Consider the following 17,431-nt stretch of genomic DNA (forward strand, 5'->3'; position numbering starts at 1 on the left):
TTTATTTTCTATGATATTGTTATGCTGGTTAAAAGCTATATTAATTATAAAAATGTTGGTTTCATAATGCCCTTTGAATCTAAATTTACACTAAGAAGTTATTATTAAACAACTAAAAGTGGAAGATAAAATGCAAGCTAGGAAATTTTTGTACAATATTCTAGAATACTTTCTGTGCTAATGCTTTAGTTTGTAGCAAATTGTGCTTATTCATTTCATATGGTGCAATACCTTGTACAGTGTGGATTTACTTTTTAAATAAAGATATTTAAAGAAAAGGCACATTGGTAGCATAAAAGAGGACCCAAAACTTGCATTCCATTAATCTTTATAGTGCTCTCACTACAGAGCAAATCATTTTAAAATTATATGTCTTTCAAACAGGCTTGTTTGGTTGTGAGTCACTTGTTGCAATAAAACATTTTTAAGTGGTGTAGTACAAGTTAATTATATAAGCCTAAGAAGTTTTTTACAACCTGTCCATAGATTTTTCCCATTAATTGTGAAAAAAGCTTTAAAAAATTAGACAAAAACTCCATTGTAAAAATATAATTTAATACTTCAGAATTATAATAAGATTCTTCAATTAATTTTTGAAACCTGGACCCAAATAATGGAGTTTAATTCCAGATGCATAAAAGAATAATATTTAAAATATCCTTTATTCAAGAAAAATATATAACTTAATACTGAATACTGTATACTCAAATCTTAAATTTCAGATTGTGTCTCCATGCAAGATAATTTGTAAGGGAGAAAGTCAAATTCTCTAAATGCATAGATCTAGTAAATAGAAAATTTTAAATGATTGTCTCTGATATGTTTACCTCAACCTGTTAATAGTTTGGAGGAACTGATTATAGTTATCTTGGTAATATTTCATCTTGTATTGTATTACAACATCCCTAATTGGGAACAAACACATAGTGTTTTCTAAAAGATCAAGTGATAAAGGTCAACCTGTACAAAATCAAAGATTGAAGGAGTTTTTGAAAGTCTATATGATAAGAATATCAATATCCCAGAAGGTATTCCCTGTTTACATGAACTTATAATATTAGAAAATATAGCTAGGTCAACACTTGGTCATTGCCAAATTGGAGGACTAGAGGAATTGACGCCATATCTTCAGAAATAGAAATTGATAGAATATTCTCAGAAATATGTCAAGCAGCAGCAAAAAAATCAGTAAAGCTTCAAACCAAATCAAGTCTGGAAAACGTTACAGCGGCCTCTTTGGAAAGGGTCAGTCTAGGTACCAGTACTAAAAAAAATAAGACTTAACATTGTATACTATTGTGCAACACTAATTTCACATGCTGCCAACGTTAAGTTGGAGTGTTACATTCTAATGCATTTAGTATCATGCAGCATAGATTAGAGTCTTTTATGGAAAGAGAGGTGGCATATGAAGAAGGCTCAACTTTTGGGAGCCAAACAGCCATGGCAAAAAAAATGAGCTAGTGTGTGAATTGGCTTCTCCTAAGTTCTCTCCAGATCAAGGACAGCCAACGATCAACCACAAGATTGCTCTGTACAAGATCTCTCTGTGAAGAGATCATAAAATAGTAATCTCCAGTGGGTTTGAGAGTTGTAGGAGTCGGGGAAAACATCCTGCTTAAGCTGCAGTTCAGAGCTTCAAAAAAACAACAACCCAACAGTGGGTCACCCATTTCCTGTTATAACTGCTTTAGGAAGATGCTTGTTATTGATGTTCTAGATGTTAAGAACTTTCCAAGGGAAATGGTTTATTACACTGAGAATTTCCTCCTATCCTGATTGAAAGATATTTTATGAAAACTTAAGGTTTTTTTAAAAGCAACATTAATTTCTGGAATACAGCAAATGAGGGACTAGGATGTTGACTTTGAAAAGTTAAGGATAGACTTGAATGGCTAAAGTTTTATAATAATATTCATAGAGTTTGAAATTAACTATAGGAAATATTTCCATGGGAAAGTTTTGCTGATTGGAAAATAGACAGATGATAAGAATGGACTTTGAAGGCTGATTAGACAGAACCAGTGAGAACTAAGAATTACAATTAAAGAAGAGACCACTAATATATGGAGCAATACTCTTCAGTTATAAAAGAAATTAAGGCTATTTGGGAACAAATCTCCAAATTACTTTCAAGATTGTCTGATACTATAACAGAGGGTGCAGAAGAATAACAGATTTCATTGGATAAAACTGAAACTGATTAAATGTAGATTTGGATTTTTAAAAAATGCCAAATTATAAAAGTGATATTAAAAAAGATCTTGTAGATATGAAAATGTAAAGGCTAGAATATAAGAGTTATATGGGAATAGATACCACATTGGGTTTAGAAATGAAACCAGCTGAGGTCTTAATAATTGAAGGGGACATACAAATAATAAACCGCAAGAATAACTGAGCCTAGAGCTGAAGAAGCTTCTTGGATGAGAAGTGAAACGTTTTCAAAGAAAAACAAAGAAGTCCAGTTGCCTTTTGAAAAAGCACATAGTTAGGGCAACTATGACCTGGATGACTGATAATCTCCATAGACATTTTAGAGACTATATCTCTGTTCCAAGTCATCCATGTCTATATATAAATGTAAATATGTTCTGAGATGAGCAAATAGAAAAAAGGGTCAGACTCTTTTTTTTCTCCGTTTTCTTTTTTAGTCTCCTACTAAAGAGACTTGAAGTTATTAAGGAGTTTAGTTTCTTATAAGTTGAAAAAAGAACTTAATCAGATAAAGTTTGCTTAATGTTTGATCAGTGAGAAAATGTGGATTTCTGAACAGAGTTCACATGTCAAAACGGTGATCCTGAATGGAACATGATTCCCAGCAATTCTGAGTTATTTACCACTTGTTAAAATGTTTTTAAATGTTTAACAATAGAAAACAAAAAAATAGCATAGCTGTATACAAAAGGTCATACTTGTCATTAAAGTGCTATACAGCTGTGTTTGAAAAACTAGCTAAAGTTAAGGACTAATCTCTGAAGCTGATTTTAATTTACTGCAAATGACAGGCAGGCTATATGTAATGAAAATCTAATCAAATATGTTAGAGAACTGTTATAACCTTGCCCTATATTGAAAAAACTTTTCATCTAGTTTCTTTTGACTTAATAATATTTTGGAAGGCTTGCGAATATTGATAAAGCTAAAGCATTTCTAAACACTAAAGTGTAGTAAATTTAGAGGAATGAAATCTGATGTGATAAGTAGTTGTCTTACACTGAGCATAGACTCACTGGCTGATAGCTATGTAACTGGTGAATACATGTCTGCAAGTGATGCTGTAGTCGGCAGTGTGTGATAATTCTGAGATGAGAGAAAGATGAATGCAATGATGCATGCTTTGCTTAAATTTCTTTCAGATACCGGCCAGAAGAAGACTATAGACAAGAAAGATGGGAGACGCATGTCTTTTCAAAAGCCAAAGGGAACTATTGAGTATATTGTAAGTTGCTGCTTGGGTACATAATTTCCAAGATACATTGAAAATGTGATAATGGGATTGATAAATACTATTCTGACTGTTTTCAAACATGTTGAAGTAATTATGTTAAACTTTCCAGTCTTACTGTAGATGTTATATACTAATAGTACACTGGTTTTAAAATATATGCCTTATTGTACTTTTAGAAGACATCAATAAATCCCTTATTGCTTCTAATGATTTTAATATTGCTAATAATCCACTGAGTGCAGATTAGTATAATTTTGTCCCATTTTACCAGTATAGTACACAAATATTTTTGTGCTCTTACAAGTTTCATTGACCTATTAATACATCAGGACCAGTTCGTTTTTTAATCATTAGTAACTGAATGCCAAGCCTGTGTGTTCTTCAAATGACCCTTAAGCAGAAATATAGTCAGTCTTAAATTTCTGGTTACTAAGGGAAACTCGAAGTCTGAATTAAGAAATAGTTTATTATATAATACCTATATATTTATGGTTTCTAGATACAGAATTTTCAAATTGTACCACTGTAAATCAGTTCAGTGTTTTCATTTTTAAGTAGAAAAGATTTATTTGAAATGAAACTTAGAAAAAAGCTGGCTATTAGGATTCTATTTCTATGTATGTACTGTGTGTATTTTTGTGACAGTTTAAACAGAACTGACTTACTCTAAAGTTCTATTGCTCTTTTGCTTTCAATTGCTGAATTTCAGAGAAACTGATGAGTATATAACCATAAAATGTAATTAGGAAGTGAATTGGTTCCTTCATTTAAATAAATTACTTGTATAAACAATCTAATACAGAGTGGTATCAGCTATCCCGCTTCTGCATTTCTAACAAAATTGCTTTGAATGACTTGTATTAAACTACACAAGCAGAGCTTTTGTGTCAATTTTACAGTGTAAGTTTATATAATGTGTATATTAGTAAAGTTATCATCAGATAATAAGCTTGTTCATGAAGTTGTAATACAGTCAGATTTTCATTTATTTCACTAGAGGAAAAATATAGCCACAGTTTCTAGTAATCAAACTCCTTTCAGTGAATTTAGAAATGTTCAGTTGATACAAATATGAAATATTTAAGTAATTTGTACCATTGTACCAATTGTAAGATGATTTACAGTTTTCAGAATACATACTACAAAAATGGTCTCTAATTACTTTTGCAAGCAATTGAAAATAATTTTGGTAAGACTTGCTATTGCCAATAGCCTTAAAGTGTTTGTATCAGGGTATTAAAGAGACTGAAAATGTTTCATTTAGTTTTTCCACTTCTATCTCAAAATAACTAATAACTTGTCATTATTACATAGTGTATTAGGACTTCAATTCATTTATTATTTGTTACATATTTGTGACCTGATTTGTTTGAATTTCTATTTTATTCACAATTCCCAATAATTCTCAAATTATTAACATAAATTTGGAAATATAAAAAGGTATAAAGATTTCTTCCATGTATTTATTTCTTCTCATGAAAAAGCCTATTAGCAAAGAAGATTAACTTAGAATTCCTCCCTGATAAATACATGCAATACTTGGAAATCTTAATTTTCTATTAAATTACAGTACAATATTTTCCTTTGGAAAACATTATTTGAAAATATTAGAAAAGAGGAAACAACTTTTTGGAAGAAATGCTATAGATGACACACAATAATGTATTCCTCTAATCCTGAAAAATTCTGACTTGTTCACTCCAAAAATAGAATATATTTCCTGTGATAAGCATTGTGATTAACTTCATGAACTGCTTTAAATAATTGCTAGTCACAATTATAATTGTTTATAAAAAGTAAGACACATCAGTATTCTGGTACTTAGAAACTTGAGCGATGATCAGAGTTTTAGTCTATCCTTTTTTAAATTTTTTGTTGAGGGTCTATGAAAAACATTGGAAATTTGTGCACTTTTTATTTCTATACATATATTTTCAATAAATATGTTGAGTTCATGACCAGTATTAAAATAATCCACAATATAATGTTTTAATAAACAAACATAATGGACACTCTACAGTGTTCATTACAAACAACTCAATCACATTCTCCACAATAGATTTGGCAGTCATGCCTTGATAATTAACTGAATCTTGGCCAAGTTTCAATATTTTAAAAAATAAGGATTTATCTTGTGTTATCATTATGTATGTTGCTCATAATGATGTGACAAGAAGATGAATGTCTACTCTTCTGTTCCATCTGAAAATATGAGACAATTCATACAATATTCAGATATTCAACTCTGTTACTTAGGGAATTATAAGGCAATAGAACTTTGAGTTTGGCTTAGAAATGAACAAAAAACATGATTACATACTTGATTCTCCCATGACAAAGTCGTTTAAGGAGCAAACTTGACATTTTGTTTCTGGAGTTATACAGTGAGCTTTTGATTTCTTGTGGTAAATAAATAAAGACTTGTTATCTAGTGGTCAAATTCATTTTAATAAATATTATATCTGATACAGACATGAAGTATTTAACTAATTTGTATCTTTGTACCAACATGGCAGATTTCAGAGTACATTTATGCAAAATGGTCTGTAATTCATTTTGCAGGAGATTTAAATAATGTTGTCCATTTATATAAATGTATGTAAATTCTATTTGAAGCTGTTGCATTAATTTATAAAGCCAAAGCCATTTATACATTAAGCCTCAGTGTTCAAATTCAGTTTAAATTTATTATATTTTTCTACTCAAAATTAAGCCTAGATAGTGATTTTTTGTTTGTAGAACCTTATTTGGTACAAATGAGAGGGAGAAATAGAACTAGGTACCATCCTGATGATCTTTGCCAATGGCTTCAAGTATACTGTGAATAGGCACTCTGATGCTCTTCCATAAGTTGCTCTCGTATTTCCATACACTACATTCAAGCTAATAGAGGTCAAGGACAAGATATCTGGAGGATATTGGAATTGTGCAGAATACTATGGTGCAGCTTCCATGAAGTTCAGAATAATTTTATAGTTTAACTTCTTGGAAACTCTCTTAATTTTAGGAGGTGAACTACCATTTTTCTGTATCTTCAACCACACAGTTGGTCTAGCAATACACCATGTTTGATGAAAATGATTGTATTTGAGTAGCCTAGGATACCTCATATCTTTGCCATTTTGATTGCCCACCTATCCATTGCTGCTGGCCCAGTCCTGCCTGCCATTGCTGCCCCCATTGCACCACACATCACTACTGTACCAGCAGGGGCCTTCTTTCATTCTGGTGCTGCTGGGGCTTTCTAGGCTCTCCCTTTGTGCCATTCCCAGATGCAAAAAAATGATCTGTCTAGAAAAGTCCTTCTTTCACAATGGCAGTCAGGACAGTTTCTCATATTGGTCTTCTTTCACAAAAGAAGGCTCTCTGTGCATGGCATGGAACACCTGGATGGGGCAGGAAATTGATAGATGGCCCAGCTGCACTTGCCCGAAAAAGTCAGTGTGAAAGAAGGCCCTGCCCAGTACAGTAGTGGCATGCATTGTGGGGAGCAGATCAGGCAGTGGGGGCACAGGAGACAATGGGTAGGTAATCAGCAAAAAAAGCAGTTGTAAATGCCAGTGAACAGTCTCTGAGTAAGGACAGGGTATCGGTTTAGAAAACCTAACAATTTAGCAATTCGATTGCTGGAAAAGTACAAAAAGACATGTGTGTTTGTGTGTGTGTGTGTGTGTTTTCTTTATTTTAGATCCCTTTTGAGTGAAGTATCTGATAGATACTTTGCATGAAACAGTAAAATAAAGATAGCCTTTATTTAAACTAGACTTACTTTAGGCAGGACAAAATGGGAGAATAATTTTAGAGGCAGACACCAAAATGACTATATTTGGATGATGATATACATATAGCTATATATTTCAGAGAGTCAGCATATTTCCCCCAACAATTTGGGTCCTCATTTTACCAACTTTGGAAGGATGGAAGTCTGAGTCAATCTTCAGCTTGGTGAGATTTGAACTGCCAAATTGCAGGCAGCCAGCAGTCAGCTGAAGTAGCCTGTAGTACTGCACTCCAACCATTGTGCCACCCTGGCTCATATTCAAAACAATGTTATAAACATTTTTTTAAGCTGCATGTTTTTTTAAAAAAAAAAAACATGGATATAAAATGGTTTGCCCTTTTAGGCAACTAAAATCTAAAATTTGTAAATTGCAATTGCTTTCTATTAAATGTAGTTGACATATTTTCATTTAATATTTGTTATATTTTGTCATTTTTGTCAGGTGAGTTATGTTCTTCTGTTTTGTTTTTTCAAAATGAATTCTGTCATGTTGTAGGAACTGACAAAAATTCCTCAAGCATTGTAACTGAAACAATAATTTCCATTGTTTCAGACTTATGTCTCTTTTCAGGAAGCACCTTTTGTTGGCCAATATCCACATCATTCATTTTTTAAAAGACTGGCTTCATTAGGGTTTGCAATAAGCAAAACATCACAGTCACAATGAGTCAGCAGCAAATGCTTCAAAAGTTTTGATATCTATTTGACAGATAGTTGTCTTTCAGCTTCTCCTTGGTGTATGCTGAATCTTAGTGTATGCTGAATCTAAGAATCTAAAATCTTCAGTGCACATTAAAAAGTAACTGTCTTAATTTTTTTATTAGAAATAAATCAGAAATAGTTTATAGGGCTCGGGACATGGAATCACCAGATAAATTACTCATTAATTCTGTTTTAATGAACTGGTGTTGCTGTTGGAGGGTAAAGTTTTATTTTAATCTAAATTAATCACATTTTATAATGATTAGTGTTTTGTCCTACTCTCTGCTCCTTTCTTTCTTTGGAATACTAGGTAATCCTCATTTTATGGTAATAACAGTTTGTATGTCAAATTGGAAACATCAGCTTTTTATTCCCAGTACAGCAGCTAAGAAAATATTTAAAATTTGAGAAAACTGCATGCTGCTGATTAATTTTTTACAAGAGCTTATTTTTAAAAACAATTCTATTATACTTGGTTCTGAAGTAACTCAAACACTGTTAAATTGTTCAAATAAAATTGTAGGCATCTCAAATATTTGGTTAGTTAGTCTTTTTATCTTTGAAATTTATTCAACGCCAGATTATTTAGAGCAACTGAATTATTGTTTTACTGTATTTCAATCCTACTAATAAAATGTAGGCCTGCACATTTTTCTTGGCTGCTATTTTATTTTAAAACTATACAATATAATGCTAGACTTTCAAGAACGTAGGAAAGATTTGGCTACAAATCACTTAATTGCATTTATGTTCTGTAAACAGGTGGAGTCAAGAGATTCTTTGAATACTGTGGCCTTGAAGTTTGATACTACGCCTAATGAATTGGTGCAGTTAAACAAGCTGTTTTCCAGAGCAGTTGTTCCTGGACAGGTATTGTCTACTACATAACATAAGTACAGTAAAAATAGATGAAGAGTTATTAATGGTTTATTGAACATTATATGCATTCCTTCCTTTGGCGATGACTGCCTTGTGACATTAGTGGATCAGGAAGAAAGGGTAAGCAAAGAACTCACTGGCTTGGTACCATCAAAGCTGATACAAAGATGAACATCCAATAACTGAAAGAAGTTGTGCTTGACAGGGTAGCATGGAGAACACTTGTCTATAAAGTCACCAAGAGTCAAATGACTGAATGGTTAAAGCTGACTAATTAATAAACTCCAGATCCATTTTAAAAGTTTAAATAGAAAAGAATCATGATTCTAGCAGGATACCTTAAGTAGCAGGACAATTCCGTAATAAAAGAATAAGGGCATACATTTACCTTTAACATTTTTCAAAGTTGATTAGAAAAATTACTTCTATGCAAATTCTGAAAAAGGGAAATAAAATCTTTATTGGAGTCAACATAACATGAATGAAATTCATATCACATATAAATGTGGATATGAAATGTGGATATGAAATCCTAAGCAAACTCTAAAAAACTAATTGAAGATAAGCGCAATAAAATTTGTATTATCCACAAGGTATTATGAAATATCAGATAACGTATAAATAATTTCTGTATCATTTCTAAATTGCTACTGATTTATGCAAAAACAAATTTTTGAACACAATATTAAAAAGTTCACGGTTTTCTATTACATTTATGTAGACATGTCTTTTTGAGCCATGTGCAAATAATGTTTTAATTTTAAATTAATAATGTCTACACCAGTTAAATCAGATTTAATCAAAATGTGTTTTTATAGGTTTTATATGTTCCTGATCCAGAGTATCTTTCCAGTGTGGAGAGTTCCCCCTCACTTAGTCCTGAAAGTCCTTTGTCACCTACATCTTCAGAAGCTGAAGCTGAGAAGACAGCTGTAAGTATATGTCTGTGTGTGCCTACACACATCTAGAATACTTTCCCCCCAAAGACGCATTTCTGAAAAGTAGTCAAATTGTAGTATGTATGTCTCATTGATTTGATCAGAACTGAGGCAAACTGATATAAAAATCTATTTCTGTTTTCAAATATTTTGAAAGGTTGATGTGGATGTTAGCATTGGACATTGGACAGCAGTGTTAATATCGTGAATGTTGGTATCTTTAATATTAAATAAAACTATAATGCTATAGTCTATATAGCTTTGTGAAATACTGTAGACCTTTCATATACCAACTTGTGATTTAATATTGTCTGTATAATTCATTTCTAACACATATGGTGATGTTTAAAATGACTCATTTTTTTCATTGACTTGCTTTTGAACTTTTCTGTTATACTACATGGGTTTGGCAAGGATAAGCTACATTTATAAAGCACATCCTATTTTTGGTTCTATCACTGCAGTTTTTGTTTCTATAGGATTCAGATGGGGCCCAAAAGAAAGAAACAGCAGCCATACCAGCATATCCCTGTGTTCGGTCTACAAGGGTTGTGTCATCCACGTCAGAAGAGGAGGAAGCTTTCACAGAAAAATTTCTCAAGATCAATTGTAAATACATTACAAGTAATAAGGTACAAAATTATATGTTTCTTACATAAAATAATGTGTTACCTAAGTTATTTGAGAATTTTCCTTTTATTGGGATAGAAGAATTTTGGTAATTGATATTAGCTATAAGTAGAGGTTAACCTTACAACTTTATCAAAGCTATACATTACCATGCCACATTCATCCACTTTGTCATAGTAATGATGATAATATCTAATGAAAAAAAGTAGCAGCTGAGTTGAAAGATGCAACAGAAGATACACATAGATTTTTATTAACTATGTGGACCATAGAGTTCTGTCATCTTTTTATAAATAGCATTTTTTAAAGGATTCTTGCATATATGCTTCCACAATCTTAATATTTAGACCATATTTTCTGTTCTCAGACAATAGGAAAGGATATACTTGTGCTATCTTACAAATGTTAGCCAGATATCTTACAAATTCTTAGCCAGTTATGCCATAGAAACATCAATTCACTTCAGGCATTGAAATTTAATAAACATGGCCCAAACTAAGAAAGTTTTCCATTTAAAATTACCATGTTTATTGGAGAAGAGGATATTCTCTGAATTTAAAATGATCTCCCCAAAAGGAAGACAAAACAGAAAACAAAAACTTCACAGACAGGAAGTCCTTAATGTCTAACTTTCCGTCCTTGTCAATTTATTATTAGCAATTCCAGAAGAATCTAATGTCTTCCTTAGAAAATGTGTGTAGGGATTTTATTGTGTCTCTGTGAGTATAACTTGCAGAAGTCACACTCGCCTCACAAAAAAAATGAAGCAGGGACAATGTTAGGATAAGAAAAAAGTACTAAATAAACTCTTAAGTTCCTCTTAAAAAGATACCCCAGTTAATTAATTAATTTTCCATCTGCATTTATTCAAGATTGCTGCTCACATACATATAACTCAAAGAACTACTTAAAATTGCATTCATATTCACCTTCCTCCTTCCAGCGAGGAAAGGCAATAAAGACAAGAAGTGATAGAAACCTAGGTAGTGGAAATGCTGCTATTCTTGAGAATACTTTTTTCTTAGCCAATATGAAAAGCTGCTGCTGCTGCTGCTTAAAACAGGAGTGACTAAGTGGCTGAAATGCATGGGATTTTCCTTTCATCTCTAGTTTCCTCCATTCATCTTGCCTGTATCAACTTTTGCTTCCTCCTTTTTTCGTCCTTTCCTTCAATTGACCTAAGGACTCAGCAACATGCAAAATATTTTTCTCTGTAGATTTTCCTCATTACAGTAAAAGCATAAAGTAAAAACATACATCAATTCTCCAATCTGTACTGGATATAACTCAATCCATATCCTGCCTTTGTGCCTCTTTTTCCTTCCTCTGGCACTTTCTATAGTGAACTGAATAAAAGTCAAGAGTTTTAACATAACTTTCCAAAATAAATACTTCTGAATCTCTGTAAGAGTAAAGGATAAAAACCAAATTGATCTTATAAGCAAGAGCTTTACTTCAAATGAAAATTGGTTTTATTTATGTACTTGATTCTTAAGTAGATTCTTAATATATAAGATTCTTATATATTATATTTAGGAATGATATTCTTGAAATATTTTTTTCTGTTACATAGGCTTCAGTCCTATTTAGTTACGTGTGTGTGTGTGTGTGTGTGTGTGTGTGTGTGTGAGAGAGAGAGAGAGAGAGAGAGAGAGAGGGAGAGAGAGAGGGAGAGAGAGAGAGAGAGAGAGAGAGTTTTCTTACCTTTTCCCAATCTTATTTATTATCTATTTGTTAAATATATCTTTACTGTCGTATAAATAGTATGCATCTCAAATTATATATAGCACATATATATAGCACTTCTTCAGAGCTGTATACCGGTAACCCTTTCAAATGCAAGCAATTCATATCTTCAGAAGTGCATTGGAATTTTTTCCTTTTTAGGGAAGCATCTTGAAAAAAAAAGTGTTTATATATATTGATAAAGACTTCATTAAAATTAACCACAATTTCATAAAGTCTTTGAAATATGTAACTTGATATTATTTGTAGCATGACTTATAAAATTACTGCTTTTTTAAAAATTGTTTTATCTTATATCTAAGTTTTATCTAATAAAACTGCTGAAATAAGTTTATACTAAGATTTGTTGAAGTTCTATTCAATTAAACAATTTAAATGCAAAATTATCTTACAATACCATTTTACAATATTTGTGAATTATGGCTAAAACTTCCTTTTTCATAGCAATAATTTCTATATATTGGTATAATATTAACTAGGCAAAACTGTTTTTCCTTAAAGATTATATTTCCTAGGAATTTACAATTTTCAGTGATTTATAAGAAAGATGAATGTGCTTGTTAGACTTTAATAGAAGTACTCAGTGTTCATTAAATAATGAAGTGATTAGATTACTTCTAGACATAATTTGAAAAGATTTTGTTTATTTTTGCAGGAAGTTTGATTGTTTTTCTCCTTATCTTAGGGAACTGTCACCGGTGTGCTCCTAGTGACACCAAACAATATAATGTTTGATCCACATAAAACAGATCCATTGGTTCAACAAAATGGCTGTGAAGAGTATGGCATCATGTGTCCAATGGAAGAAGTGATGTCAGCTGCTATGTATAAAGATGCAGATGTCAAAATACAGGATTCGTTACCCATGTAAGATAGATTAGTGTATGTATGTGTACACATCTCTCTCTGTATGTTTCAAATGAAAAAAATTGCATTTGCATATGCATGGCAGCTTTAGAAAGTTACTTTAGACATGTTTTCTGATTTGGCATGTTACCAGATTCTCATATCCTGTTTTCCTGAAAATGAGACCTCCCTGGATAATAAGCCCAATCAAGCTTTTGAGCGCATGCTCTAAAACAGTGTTTTTCAACCTTTTTTGTGCAAAGGCACACTTTTTTCATGAAAAAAATCACGAGGCACACCACCATTAGAAAATGTTAAAAAAAATTAACTCTGTGCCTATATTGACTATATATAAAGTGTTTTTCCCACGGCACACCTTACACTATGTCACGGCACACTAGTGTGCCGCGGCACAGTGGTTGAAAAACACTGCTCTAAAATAAGCCCTCCTTGAAAATATTGCAACACAGCAGCAGTCATGAGGTGACCAATCTCGCCACCTCATACACCTCAAAAATAATAAGACCTCCATGAAAATAAGCCCAAGTGCTTATTTTGGAGGTCAAAAGAAGACCCTGTCTTATTTTCAGGGAAACATGGATTTGTGACCAGCTTTATTAATCACTTTTAATAAAATATTGGTTGTTTTTGTGACACAATTATTATGTATAAGCAGAACTTTGTTTTATTGATTAGCATAGGATTCTCCATGTAAATTCTTCACCATAGAATTTCTCCCAAATAATTGTTTCTTTGAAGCCTGTAAGTACAAAAATAAAAATAGGAAAATTGTTTTTATCACACAACCTACAGAAGTTAAATTATCTACATCTACTACAACAATAATGAGGAATTCTGTCCCTCTTAAGGTAGCTCAACGAGTTGTCTATGTTTGAATATAAGACTATTCTATAAAGAAACCTTTCCTGAGCTACGGGTATGCTAGAAATGAAGCTTTCTCCATTGTACCCCACACATTATGAATACAATGCCCACAGATGTGTGTCTGGCTTTCTCTTTTCTAACATTCAAGATTTTAAAAACCATCCTTTTTAAATAGGCTTATGGTACCTAGCTATTTTAAGTGCCATCCTATTTATTTGTACTCATATTTTATGTAGTTATTAAAAGCAACTGGGATATCTCTTTATTTTATTGTACACCACCCAAGCTCATAGAATTAGTATTATAGACACTTTTGCAATAAATAAATCTTGTACACTGCTAATGGGGTGGGAGGTGTGGGATTGTCCTCTACAGAGATATGTTGTATAACTGCTTAGAATAGTTATCAAACTGGTTCTATTAAAGTGATCCTAGTTTTAAAAAAAAGTTATGTGCATTTTGTTTTCTCAGGTTATAACACAGAGGTCTTCTTTACTTTTTAGTGATGTAGGTCAGTTATCTGTAAAAGATCTCTGCCACTTCAAGAAAATTACCAGAAGTAATACTGATGAAATGGAATTAAGAATGAGAGATACAGGAAATGATAGTGCCAGTACTGCTCCAAGGAGTACAGAAGAATCTCTGTCAGAAGATGTTTTCACGGAGTCAGAACTGTCTCCTATACGAGAAGAGCTTCTGGATGACCTTCGACAAGACAAATCTTCTGGAGCGTCATCTGAATCGGTCCAGACAGTAAACCACACTGGCGGAGAATCTGTAAAGGATATTTCAGACTCTGTTAATACTATTGGGGATGTAAACTCCAGTGGAGAACAGCCTTTGGATTATGGCAGTACTTCTGTTAATGATACTGTGGACTCGAAAGCAGTGGAGGAAGCAATAAAAGTTCAGAATATTGTAGAAGGATCTATTTCTGATGCTGAAGCACAACATGGAACATGTCAGGAACCTGTAGAAGGAAATGTACCAGAGGATGAGCAGCATTTGGATTCTGAAAAAACTGATTCTCAGAAAGAGGTCACAAATGAAGGGGAAACTGTGAAATTGCCAACTCAAGGTTCTGAGACAGATACAGAGACGCTGCGGACGCTTTGGAAGACCCATACTATGCAACAAACCAAACAGCAGTGGGATACCATCCACCAGGAAGTGCATAAAGAAATGAAACACAAAATGGCAACAGTTGATGGAACCGTAGAAGGTAAGGGTTTAAAGTTAATATAGTATAACCATAAAATTTCTCAATAAATCTTAATTATTCTTCATGCACATGGTTGGAAAAAAATATTATTATATTCCCAATTTTATTGCAATCAAAATGCATCATGGGGTAATGCGAAATGCACTATTTCTGAAGGATCTGATTTCTTTGAGAGAAAGCAAAAGACAGCCCAGTGTTAACTTTTAGCAACATATTTTTTTTTTTACCACTGTACTGTGAAGGCTCTTGTCACTCTTGATAATCCACAAGAATCATCATAATCATCATCAATTCAGAATCCAATCTAGGTTGGTCCCAGTGACCTGGCTGGCTAACATCTGGTATAAACAATAAAAACAGGTTATACAAAAAATATAAAAAGTATCTGTCATCAGTTTAAAAACATAAAATCATAATCAGCTGCAGACTTCATTCATTTATGTGCAGCCATTGGAAGAACTTCCCATCGTTGCTGGAGCAAGCATGGTGGCAGAGCCATGTGTTCAAGGCCTTCCCAGAGGCTTAGAGGGATGGGACAAATCTAATATCGGGGACGGATAATGTTCTACAGGACAGTCCCCATGGCAGCAAAGAGTCTCTTCTTGGGACCCACCATCTCTTTTGTAGATGGAACATGTAACATGGCTCTCCTGGATCTGGATGCTTTTTGATGCAATCTATTCGCTGCTTCCGTTATCTTCCTTGTTACCTCCCTTGCCTGACATTCCATCATTTATTTGCATCACATTTATAAAATATGTCACTTTCTGCTAGCTAATCTTCGCCTCTTATTTTTCCAGAACTTATTGGTGGTTCTTGAAGTCCTTGATATTCTCAGTAACCTGTCTCTATACCCATAATTCAAAACATTTCTCATCTATGTCTGGGTCATTTTCAATGTCCATTTTTTCAACTATTTCTCCATTATTAGTTATTAAAGCTATTATCATAGCTTTAACTATTTGGTATCTATTGTCAGAAATATCTTTATTTTTGAATTATGTAAGTTTGCACAAACTTAAATGAATTAAAAGAGTCTAAATTATTAGAGTAAATTAGAGCTAAATACAAGATGGCAATCCTATTCATTCCAGTCTCATTGCCTTCTGTATTTTAACCACTTCCCCCTCCCCAACTTAATTTCTTTTATTTATTTATTTGTGTGTGTGTGTGTGTTTATGTTGGATAAATAAAACAAAGATATATTTTAAATTATCTTGTTTTCTCCATTAATCATGTTACATTTCTAGATCATGTAACACTTACTTGTATTGTTGACAAAGAGCTGTTAGCACTTTAACTGCCTCTTATGCCATTAAAGTGTTTAATGGATGTTTCATCTGGGCTTGGTATTTTTGACGGCTGCTTTATTGCCTCCTACCTCTTACTTTGCAGTGTGGCTGTTTCTGAATATAGTATTGTTTCTACAAATATTTTTGTTTTTTGGGGCCAATTTTAAATATTTTTAATAATTTTTCCATCTCCCCTTAAGGAAATCTTATCTCAGTAGCATAGCTTCCACATTTATGTTTAATTAGTCCTACTTTTAACTATAAATTTCTTATGAAACTCTACGGTGCTAAAAAGTATTCTGTTTCTAAGTTATTTGTATCAGTGTTGATAGAATATGGTTGCAGCAAGTAATGATACACACAGCAATATGTTTCCTGGATTGTATTAGTTATTTGGACTTTTAAAATCTATATTTTGTATTTAAAGACAGTCATCATCATGAAATGGCTTCATGCTTTTGTATTCAAGCTTATCCCCCCACCCTTTCACATGAAATTCCTTTCTTCCTGAATAAAAACACACAAACACATAGAGTGATTTGGAAGTTTGGAAGTCTGCAGGTGATTTGGTATTTGAGAAGATCATTCTTTAGAAATGTTTCTTCTGGCCAATTGTTAGCCCTTCAAGATAGGCAAAGATCAAGAAACAGGGACAGCAAGAGAGTCCAGAAATATTCTTCATTATTTATTTATGGAGTAAAATAACAAAAACTAGTGGTGTTATTTTTAGTTCTTTCTCAAGCTTTTGTTTCTTTGCCAGAGTCTGAATAAACTTTTGTCAAAGTCTTCCCTTAACAATGTCAGGTCTGCATTCCTTTGTGCTGATTAACATTGTAATAAATGAATCATGCAACATTTGTTGTATGGTTATATATCATAACCAGTCAATGGCGGTTAACTTTAGTCACAGGTGCTTATTTAATGTAGATAGAGAGCAGGAGCTCATTTGTTGCATCCTACGTTGTAATGCATAGTCAGGCAATTGGGAGTTGGGCCTTAGGAAGCATAGCTGCCAATATAAGGTAAATTGTCTAATAAAGGAAAACAAGTGGATGCAAA

At 32.7% G+C, this 17,431-nt stretch overlaps 1 protein-coding gene across 3 annotated transcripts in view; it reads left to right on the plus strand.

Moving 5' to 3' along the window:
* OXR1 (oxidation resistance 1) overlaps positions 1 to 17,431 on the plus strand; it is a 231,569-nt gene that overhangs the window by 177,224 nt on the left and 36,914 nt on the right. For all 3 annotated transcript variants that reach the window (XM_032223205.1, XM_032223204.1, XM_032223206.1), the window contains 6 exons: positions 3,360 to 3,442; positions 8,697 to 8,804; positions 9,632 to 9,745; positions 10,231 to 10,383; positions 12,813 to 12,994; positions 14,362 to 15,080. In XM_032223205.1, coding sequence (XP_032079096.1) covers positions 3,360 to 3,442; positions 8,697 to 8,804; positions 9,632 to 9,745; positions 10,231 to 10,383; positions 12,813 to 12,994; positions 14,362 to 15,080 — 1,359 coding nt within the window. The remainder of the gene's footprint in view (positions 1 to 3,359; positions 3,443 to 8,696; positions 8,805 to 9,631; positions 9,746 to 10,230; positions 10,384 to 12,812; positions 12,995 to 14,361; positions 15,081 to 17,431) is intronic.

This window comes from Thamnophis elegans, chromosome 8 (genome assembly GCF_009769535.1).
Source record: "Thamnophis elegans isolate rThaEle1 chromosome 8, rThaEle1.pri, whole genome shotgun sequence".
NCBI lineage: Eukaryota > Metazoa > Chordata > Lepidosauria > Squamata > Colubridae > Thamnophis > Thamnophis elegans.